The 11,348-nt window shown below is 39.0% G+C and overlaps 1 protein-coding gene across 1 annotated transcript; it reads right to left on the bottom strand.

Annotated features, from left to right (window-relative positions):
* LOC108668752 (heparan sulfate glucosamine 3-O-sulfotransferase 1-like) lies at positions 1-7,304 on the bottom strand. Its single transcript, XM_047879536.1, is given in 7 exon segments — positions 1-2,603; positions 3,601-3,730; positions 3,986-4,065; positions 4,067-4,207; positions 6,146-6,343; positions 6,620-6,795; positions 6,985-7,304. Coding segments are annotated over 7 exon segments (1,167 nt in total). The 5' UTR covers positions 7,187-7,304; the 3' UTR covers positions 1-2,363.
* Between the last annotated feature and the right edge of the window lie 4,044 nt (positions 7,305-11,348).

Here is an 11,348-nt window from a genome sequence, read left to right as displayed (position 1 = left end):
CAAAATTTGTCAAGAGGCTGAAATATCGCTACCATCTACGAATAAAGCTAATAAATGTGAACAATCAAAACGTACGCAAATTAAGATCTCGAAGTAAGAGCATTAAAGTTATCGATTTAAAACAGTTGCATAAAGCTTGGGAAGGTAATAAGAAAGAAGAAATTAAATGAAAATAAATTAAATTAGAGAGCTGAGCTCTTCTAGCGTCTAAAGTGTGAGAAGCGTCAGAGGTGTCATGGCGCCTATATTAGAACTTCTGACGAGCGAGACATGGAGGAACCGTGCAGGTTACACTTACAATCCCATGCTTTTATTGTGCACATTGACAACACAATTAAAACTTTACACAAAGAATCGTTAAGAACAGCGGGCAGAACATCAGGTGTCAGGAAGTGCATGGAAGGAACTAGACGTAGAAATGAACACAAAGATTTATAGATAGCAATAAAAAAACTTAAGAAACTAGATGTCATGGAACAAATTAAGTCATGAGGAAGTTCTCCAAAAATTTTGATGCCAATTTTAGAAACGAAGCAGAATCAATCATTGGTTTAGATAACCAAAGGATCAACATTGCTGCTGATATGACTTCGCAGAGAAATATTACACTGAAAATGGTAACAGAAAAAAGTCAACTCAACAGTAGGCATAGAAGAATTCTAAATAAATTATTTTGGCCAATGCAATATCAGCTTTAAATTTAGTCGAGAGATAGTGTGAGCCGAACAAGAGAACACTTGCTAGGACGCATATACAGCATCCTTTATGCTCGACGATACATTAAAACAAAATATTGACATCCTGGATGAATTGCGAGTACGAGAAAAAACTTCTGTCGTCTGTTTCAGCTTCTAGTCAAACAAAAAATATAAACGTACGAACGGAGGTAAAGCAGATGCTACAAAGTCATAAATTCTAGAAATTTTTGTTCTACTTCGAGGAGTTGAAGCAACGCTGGCTGAGGCTGTCCCTCAGCAAAGGTACTTAACAGCAGAGAGGCTGTTAAGTACCTTTGCTCGATAGGCACTATAGTATTCAGTAATAAAGTAACCACTAACGCAAAAGGCGGTAACAACACTGAGACAAAAAATAACGATACTGGACAATGGAAACTTAGAGATGGGATCTTATGACGATGGATTGCGAATAGAAAGTCTGGTCAAGTTACTAACAGCTAAGTAACAAAAATAGAGCAATTAATTTCAATTAAAATGTCAAAACCTGAATCGGGTCCATCCCATTAATAAATTATACTAATTTCAATCATTCGGTTTCAGCATGTGGCATGAAGGGCCGGACGTCTTGGAATGAATGGCTTTGAATCAGATGGGAAAGCATTCATATCAGGTAGTTGCTAATCAATTAAGGTTTTATCCGAATGTTACCTATACATATGAGAGAAGTTGATGCAGCTGTAATATCATCTATACATATGAGAGAAGTTGATGCATCTGTAATATCATCTATACATATGAGAGAAATTGATGCAGAAATCTTTGATATGGAGAGAATTTCAAAACATTAAAAATGAGATATAGTGAGCTGAACCAGGCGCTCTTATAAGCGAGGTCTAGCCCAAGAATTGATCGACGAAATACGAAGATAATGCAATATAAAAACGTCAAGTAAATTTAGGGTGATATGTTTTTGCCTTACTCCTGAAGCTGGAGATTCTTCGTTTCACTTATAAGTAGATTTTCTTCGCGTACATAGAGCGACGTGTGTATGCCTGAAGGCTATTCTTTGGAGGCCACACGAGCCCAACTCGCACATACGACAAATTAATGACACACAAATTATGACATGAGCTATGGTGGGAAGATCCCAAGAACAACCACGAGCTTGAGGTGAAAGGCTCGTGGCGGGTGAAATCAATGTAATGAATTATTGAAGGAACAATACGTATCAGGTACCACTTCTTGATTGCTTGACGATGAAGAGATCGAGAAAAAATACCCGAGTCAATTAGTGAGTTATTGAAGAAGTGAAGATGGATAATAGAAAACCAGCAAGTTCTGTTCACAATAGAGCCATTCCCTAGCAATGGTCTGCAGGCCGCATCTGGACTGTGTATAAATCTCATACGTACCTCTCATCTCATACGTTCCCTGACAATCAGTTGCACTGATTTCGATCTAACTATTTAAACCGCCTAACTTATTTCGAAACTGTGCAGAAAATGCTTGTCAACTTTATGGGTATTTGTAGTCGAGAGGTTGAGTTTGATACACAGCAGCATAATGTCATTCATATCATTGGCATGGTTTCGCTCACCAGTATTATTTTTTCATTTCGAATGCGCCGATACGAAAATTATTTCCTTTTAGAGCTGCCTTCAAGAAACAAGCCTGACCACCACAGGTTTAGGAAGAAGGCCACGAGAAATTTTGCCCGACAATTTGATAGAATTGTTCGTTGAAGGGAGTGAAGTAGCGGCGGATAGCCTCGATGATGCTAGGGTCGACGTAAGGATGACGCCGCCCCTTGCTCTCGGCCAAGCACTTCTGGTGCGTCTCGTTGCGCATGCAGTAGAAGCCCTTCGTGCGGTTGAAGTAAAAGTTGCTCGGCTGTACACGGGACGGCAGCTGCAGGAACTTCTCCACCTGTATCACAATACATCATTAGTATTATTGCCGAAATTAATCGTTGGTATCGTATAAAGAACAATTGCACTTCCGGACACGGTTAAACAACAATTGCACACGGTTTAACTAACTTTCGGATACGGAAGTTAGTACACTTAAAATCCCATCACTTTTAGAAACGATTTAGTCTGAATTTTTTTTTTTAATATTTAAGGTCGGTTTAAAAATTTTGCGAACAGCTGATTCTGATGTTAATCTTGTTGAAAATTCGTTGTATTGCGCATTATGAAATTGAGGTAAAGTTTACAAATTATTCTTGCTGTTCAAGAAAATAAGTCATTAAATACTTTAGTATATGTTTAAAAGTTTAGTAAGTTCTTTTCAATAGGACAAAAGGTCAAAGTTCACTTTAAAAAATGTTTACGCTTACAATTGCTTCTATGATAATACTCCATTTGTTCTGTAACACGCACACAAAATATTGAATTCTTCAATTCACTGAAGAATTGGAGGGAGGTGAGAAGATCATTTTAATACAATAGAATATCAGTACAGGGTGCAAATGGAAATTTATACATAATTCTTACTCCAAGATGAAAGTTTATTTTAGTGCGTTATCAGGCGTTTCCATATCCATCAAGACTTAATGGCATGAATTCGGTGCTGGCATCGATCTGTAATCATTAATGTGATCATTAATATCATCTCACGCCATCACACACACAAGACCTGACTTTTTCATACCTCAAGAAGCTGGCCTGAAGGCTTCGCTTTCATATCCACATAAAAGAGCCGGGAGGTAAGACTTCCTCTACATATTTTCGGGGTATGGGTTGCGGCCTCACCTTCCTAATTTCAGGGTATGGGTTGCGGCCTCACCTTCCTAATTTCAGGGTATGGGTTGCTGCCTCACCTTCCTAATTTCGGGGTATGGGTTGCTGCCACACCTTCCTAATTTCAGGGTATGGGTTGCTGCCTCACCTTCCTAATTTCGGGGTATGGGTTGCTGCCTCACCTTCCTAATTTCGGGGTATGGGTTGCGTATGAGTCTGTCCCCGTCAACGATGTGCAGTTGGTGGCGCGAGAACACGCGCAGCCAGCGCAAGATGTGCACCACGTACTGGCTGATCTGGATCGCATTGTAGCTGAAAATAAATCACCGATTTACTAGAATGTCAAGGAAATGTCGCTAACTAGAATCACTTTCCACTATGTTGCTTTACCACGAAACCCAGCCTCACTACTTGTTAAGTCTCCAGTGACAGGACTCCGAATGGCTGCCGTCTCGTGAAATTAAACCATGTCGTCTCCTTTTTATCAATTTTGGGTCGAGTTTCATATGTTAATTTAAAAAATGAAAAAGTGGTTTGATATGACGCGGAGCTGCCGGAAAATAAAACGGTCAGTCAGTTTTTTCACTATTTTTCCGAACAGTGTGAAAAGGTTCTGCAATTGTTTCATTCAGCTTTGTGTGGTTGTAGTANGATCTGAGCGTAGTCGGACAGCACCCTGATGGTGGGGTCCCGCACTATGAGCAGCAGTTTGATGTCCGGGTCCATGGCATGTATGCGGCTTGGGGCCTCGCGGGATACGAAGTAACTTGGTGTCTTCTCCACAGTCACCTGAAACATCCTGACATTGTAACTAACTGACACTTTACTTGTAACTTACTGACACTAAGGAAAAAAAAATTCTGCTGTGCGCGCGTCTTCAGCCGATGCTCCGTTAACAACATTTGTGGTGTGCCCGATTGATTGCGTGCTCCGAGTAGCACGCAATCGCTGTTTCACTGTTTTTCAAACGGCGCTTCACTGACGGTGTTGTTCCAGAGAACTTCATATTAGCTTACATTATGCCTCTGTTAAAAAAATCAGACCTTGATGCGTCTGATCTCAAATCATAGTGACCCATCTCCTACTTGTCAGTTTTGTCGAAACTCCTGAAACACATTGTGACCAGACAGCTGAACAACCATCTTCAGCAGTCCGGTCTCATGGCACGCCTCCAGCCTCCATACCGTCATCTTTGGTCGACGGAAACCGCTGTGCTGAAGGTGCTTTCAGACATTCTGCAAGCAGCAGACCGCGGCGACATTGCGGCACTGGCTTTACTTGACCTGTCGGCCGCGCCACTTTATTGCGTTAACTTGACGTATCATTCGGCCTGCGCGGCACAGTGCTGCGGTGGTTCGGGTCCTATCTCGGCAATGGATTCCAATGCGTTTGAAGCGGGAACTCTTACCAGAGGGATCAGTTCTCGGCTCGATCCTCTTCCCACTATATACTGTCAACGCGTTGGAAATAATTGATCCACATGGTTTGAATCTGCATATTTTCGCAACGAATCTGCAACGATAGGTACCCAAATTTATGGCTACTGTGCTACGGCTGACGATGCAGCGTAGCAGGACCGAATGTCTGTCTGCATGGACGCCGTCTCAGACTGCATGCGCATCAACCGGCTTCAGCTCAATGCATTGAAATCCGACTTCATTTGGTTTGCGACTGCTCGGCGCCAGCACCAGCTTCCGGCCAACCCTGTTCGCGTGGGCAACGAATTCGTCACGCCTGCGTCTTCGGTTTGTAACCTGGGCATTCTTTTGGACTAGGAACTTTCTATGAAGAATGACACTGCCAAAGTCACCCCCACTTATTTTGGGGCGCTACACATTCTACTACACACTCTCTACTAGAGTAGAGTACCTACTACGCTACTACACTCCCGGCTTTGGCTCTACTACACTCTACAAAGCCGCTGCCTCCAGGGCCTCGTGGTGGCACTCGTTCTGACCAGATTGGGCTATAATAATGCCACGCTCTATGGACTTCCAACCTAAATAAATAATCTAAGGACCTCCGACTTCGGCACTAAATAAACTGCAATCTGCAATGAACGCTGATGCGCGACTCTTTTGCAATAAGCACAATTTTGATCATGTGACGCCGACATTGCGTGATCTATACTGGCTAGGCATGCAGCAGCGCATGCAGTTCAAGGTCGCTGTTTTGACATTCCGATGCCTTCAAGGTCTGGCGCCTCCTTATCTCATGGAATGTCTGCAGCTCGTGTCGGATCTGCCTTGTAGAAGATTTGCAGAAGATTTGTAGATCTGCATTTGTCATCGACAGCGGACCTCTTCCTTCCATCTACACGTGCATCTACTGTCGGCGACAAGGCGTTCCCGGTCGCCGCCGCCAGAACCTCGAAGCCTGCCTGCTTTCGTAACATCAGCTCCTTCGTGGCATGTGTTTCGTTGACGCCTAAAGACATAACTATTTCGTAGAGCCCATGAATCTAGTGCTTAGTCATTCTTATCCGTTCTCAACCTCTCTGATGTCTTTTTATTTTTTGCTTGCTATTAAACTTATATGTAACATGCCCAGAAAGTTTGTTAGAACCAGACGCCACGAGAACTGCTTCATAGAATAATAATAACAATAACATGTATTTAATTTTGTAGAAGTGAATTTCATTCCTGAAGCTTTCTTGTATTCATAACAAATCTGCAAACAATCACATTAGGAAAAAGTCTTATTAATATTAAAATAATATCTTTGCACCTGGTTGTCAAAAGAGACAGGCATCTTCTTCCTGTACCACTCAAGCCCCTTGTTGTAGCGATCATCATCATCAAAGAAGTGCACCTCCGCATCTCGTTTACGGATGTTTGGGTGGAGATTGAGCATCTCCAGGAGTGCTCTGGTTCCACACTTACGTACTCCAATGATCAGGGCTGCTGGCAGTCTCCTCTGTGTTCCCTGAACACAGAAAATACACTAAGTGATATAGTCCAAAATTAATCTAAATTGAACATAATTCTTACATATCTAGCATTTTAAAACGCACCAAATATAAACTTACAATAAACAAAACAATATATTTTATAGAGCAAACTATCAAAATTAATAAAACAATTTGAACATGTACGTATGACAGAAATATCACAAAACCATATTATAACACACATCACCTTAAGCAAATGAATTAAAATATTACTGTATAAGAAAAAATATGAGAGCTTTACTTTGAATTACCTTGACTTTCAGTCTTGGATATCCGTTGCTACCTTCAGGTTCAGACGGAACGTCTTCCACCACATAAAAAGAAGATGAAGAAAGCCCATAATTAAAATTGGTGATGTTTTTGGCTTGATGGGAACCTATAAGGAAGTCATCAGACCTCTCACTCCCCCTTTGAAGAGCAGAAGAATCTGAAAAAAAAGAAAAATTCAGTTAATTCAGTTAAAACTTACATTTCTACACACATATACATAGATTAGATGAATATTCAAAACAAAAATTGGTTCAATAACAAGATCAACAACACATTGATTTGGAATTATTTGGAGAGTCTTCAAGAATTCAAAATGTATATATAAATATATATAGGTAATGCTTACCTTGAATGAATGAATAAGATGAATGAAGAGGATTGGTGAAGAAAACCAGGAGGCAAAAAAGTACTGAGAGCATCGTGGCCAACAAGAAATGCTTCTTGTGGCAGTGGAGGCAGTTTTTGGCATTCCTGTCACTTGTAACATAGTGTTCTTTTGAGCAAAACAATGAGCATGATGAGGAAAATTTTTTAAGACCCCAGTGCATGACTCTTCCTATTGTCAACCCCCACCCTCGGGTCACAGGATAATGATGCACCTTGCTGCGTAGTGCCACACTAACCGTAACTTTTAGGCATGGTGGCCTTATTTTAGACCCGCATTCTGAAAAAAATTGAGAACTTGTAGGAAGAAAAATTCTGGATATTAAAGCTAAATATTATAATGCTTCAAAAGTTTAAAGTCTATACTGAACAGATGCAATCATACAAGTTTCAAGAATTGCTTGATGAAACAATAAGGAACTATAAAAGAAAACAATACATGTACATACAGAAGCTTAAAACATTTGCACAAAAATGTATGCTTGAAAAGCATCACTGGGTAGAAGCCTCCAGCAAGCAAGACAAAAATGCCCCTGCTTGTAATCAATATCATGCAATTTTATTGCAATTGCCTACATTCTTTCACAATAAAGAAAAAACTGCAAATTCTGAACTGAACGTAAAAGAAAATCATTTTATTTTATTTATTTGTTGATTTTTGAAAACAATAAATTAATCAGGAGTAAAGGAATTTTTGTCATTCCTTTGCATTGCATTTTTGTTCCTTTGCATTTGCAAATCATTGCATTTGCAAATCATTGCATTTTTGATAATTGCAAACCTTTGGCAATGCTGACTGCTGAACATAAGATACTCCACTCACTGACCAGTGGTTGCATTGTTTTAAAAAATTTCTGGTTTCCAGTTGTTCGAATGAGGTTGCAAACATGATCCACATTTTGGTAATTTCAGTTGCAAGGCAATTGTCTACTGCACTACCTGGGTCCTGGGGTGTTGTATATAAACTCATCATAGTTGGTTTTGTAAGAATTTTGATTTGCAACACATTTTGAAGACTGCTGGCAACGCTACAACGCATTTCGGGTACAATTGGCAAAGTTTTCGGTCTACAAATGCAAAAATTTGTAACACATTCACCAAACTCTGAACCCTACCCAGGGCAGCCTCCTGGCACCCTGGCCACTATGGCATGTTTATATTATATATAATATTTTTACTGGTTTTAACCAAAAAGTATCCCTCAAGTTAACAACATATACAAGCCCCACTCAAGATGATGTATGTTTTTGGGAAATTTTCCCATGCATAAAAACTTTTTAAGGTATTGTTTTGTGCAGTGGGAGATATTGTACAAATTCATAGCAATCACCCTCATGCACATAAGAAATTAGGAAGAGTAATTTATTTGATTGCTGGTAACAATAACCTTGTTCATTCTGTAGAATTGAGACTCTGGAAAAGTTATTAGGCCTATTACCAAACTGTATCAATTAGAAGTTACAGCTAAAGGCTCTCAACCTGGACATACAATCTCTGCTGAAATGATCAAATATGCGCTAACACCACGCTGCCAAGCTGCTAAAAAGATGCTTGCCTTAAGAAATCAATTTCTTCTTGAATATTTCTCGTTATCAATATCAATTTTGTTGTTAATTGATTTTTTCATTTACTGGAGCCTTTGCTAATTGAGGTTCTACTGAATATGCATTTTTAGGGGTGTCCCATATTACCCCGGGGAGCAGTATGGAATTCTAGAGGGATATTAAATTAACCAGTATACATAGCATATTGGAAAGCAGGACCTGAAAGCTAAGTAAGGCCTGGAACTTTTCACTTTCAGTCCATTATATACATATCCTATCCCTTTCCAGCTGTGATTGGTTGATGGGATTGTGATTTTAGCCCCTCTCTTTTAGACGTTTCCTCAAGTTCACTTTTGAGTCCTATAAGTAGACCAGAACAGTATCTTGGATACCAGCATTTTCATACATAAAAAATTTATTAAAATATCGAGTAGATGAGGAAATTAGAAATGAACTGATTCTAAAAATTCTCTGGTTTGCCACTATTGCGTCCCTTATTACCCTGTTTGATGGTACCTTAATACTTATGGCAAAAACCATAATCGTAATACTACAGTATTTGCATACCGTAAACTGGGGTAACTTTGACCACTTTTTTTTCAAAATGATGCCATTTTTTTACTAGATAAGTTAAACTTAAATTGAAACATGCAAAATACAGGTCTATACTCTAGCTTTACTCACCATAAATTGCTGGCTCCTGCCTCTCATAGTTTTGATGTAATTAAATGTATTAGGTCTTTAATGCCCATTGACAAAATTTTTCTATGTCAAATGGATTTTGAGTTTTGGGGGTTTTTGTTAAAAAACCAAAAGTGGTCAAAGTTACCCCGGGAGTCAAAGTTACCCCAGTTTACGGTAGTACCGTAATATTATGGTTGCATGGTGGCATTGCCAACTGTAATACTACCGCTTGATGCCGCTTCATACCACCGACCTCCCGGAAGTGGTATTGCTGACAGCCAACCATCAAATGCAGTCACACTTGCACGTTACCTTTCACTGATTTAACACGTATGAGAATTTGCTCTTGCAAAATAGCTCTGCGGTACATCATGCTAAGTTCAACAGTTAACTCTTATTGGCATGATTTGTTATTAATTCATAAATGTTAATTTGTTGTGTATGACTTTGAGAAAAACTGCTAATGAATTAATATTTAGTGATTTTTAGTCTAATTGAAATCTTGAAGTATTGCAAGTTGCAACCTATATTCTTGAGTCTTTCAAGACCCAAGAGTAACTTTAACACCTCCCTATTTTTATCCTTTCTATTCAATCTCAACTAAAATTTTCGGATCGAAAAAGTGGTGGAGGTGGATTGGAATTATGGAAATAATATATGAACCTTAATTTTCAGAATTCCATTGCGCACCAGAGGGCAGAGGCCACAGTTACAGACTTTAAAAGCAACATTGCAGTATGGGAAGGCTCCCAGCTTCCTGCTTCAACACATTTAAGAACAGACTGGATAGAATTAGCTATGCTGGAGTTTGTATACAGTGTAGACAAGTCTCCCACCTTTATTAGATCTTATGATCTTATCAAAAGATCAGTAGACAGTTTAACCCTTTAGCAGGCAAGCATTTAAATATCCAGAAATTAAAATTTCAGAAACCATTTCAAGAAAGTATGAAGTACGGTATTATGCAAAATATTTAGTATTCCTATGTATTTTTGTAAAGTTTGGCTGTTGAAGGTTTAAATTGCACTTGAAGAATTCAATAAATGTGGTCAGTACACAAAATTTTTTTATAATCAAAATTCAGTTTATGACTTTATGCAAATGAAAAATTAAAAACATAACAATTTAATTTAATCAAATTTAATCAAGTTACCTGAAATAAATAAATATATAGTGATACTTCCACCTTTTGAAGAAAATGCGGAAAGAGCGTCAATTCCATTGTCCCGAGTCAAAACCTTCATTTAAATGCTCATATTTCAATTTGTGGACTTTGCAGCTGGTGATGCTATAGATAGAACAAAGGTCAGATAATTAGTAATTGACTGAGGCATTATAAGGATGCTTCAAAAACAAACAGGAAGCCATGGTGGGGCTTTTTGTGAGGCAATTTCAAGTGATCATATATGGTAAGTTGGTAACTTACCCATGAAAGGGTTAAATCAAAATACAAGTATCAGGCCTAATGCCCCTAACAGAATTGCTAACAGGCTGTGGAGTGTGGAACAGACTGGAAGCCTAACAAGTGACATCTGATGGAACAGATGGATGATGACTGCTGAGAATTGAGATTGTTATGCTAAGTTGTTGAGGAATTAGGAAAAGTCGAGTTGCTAAGGAGAGCAGTGTCAAGGAAAAACTCATGATTAAAATTAAGGTAGCAAAAAGTATTAAGTAGCATATCGTTAAAATCATACAACTACAACTTACGCTAGAGTCTAGATTTACCGTAGAACTGCACCACAAACCGTGAATAAGTTATTCACAGTTTGTGAATAACTGTTATTTGTATTCACAATAACAATAACCCAGGCAATTACAATAACCCCGAGTCCCCGACAATTGACAACGGAAAAGGATTTAGGAATTAGGCGTTAATATTGAGTTATTATCAACAATGAGTTGAAATTTTCTAAACATATTGAAGGCCAAGTTAGCTCTTTCGAGTCCCTAGATGCAGAAACGATGAAGCAGTTGTTTGTTGCTGTCGTGCGCCCGAACCTAGAGTTTGGAAACGTCGTGTGGTCACCAAAATTTGAAAAGGACAAAAATTTAGTAGAGAGTGTTCAAAGATATGCAACAAGGATAGTTCTGAACT

The sequence above is a fragment of the Hyalella azteca genome, unplaced genomic scaffold (assembly GCF_000764305.2).
Source record: "Hyalella azteca isolate HAZT.00-mixed unplaced genomic scaffold, Hazt_2.0.2 contig3312, whole genome shotgun sequence".
Taxonomy (NCBI): domain Eukaryota; kingdom Metazoa; phylum Arthropoda; class Malacostraca; order Amphipoda; family Hyalellidae; genus Hyalella; species Hyalella azteca.
The sequence above is the reverse complement of the archived record's forward strand: the minus strand, read 5'-3'. Positions and strand labels throughout refer to the sequence as shown.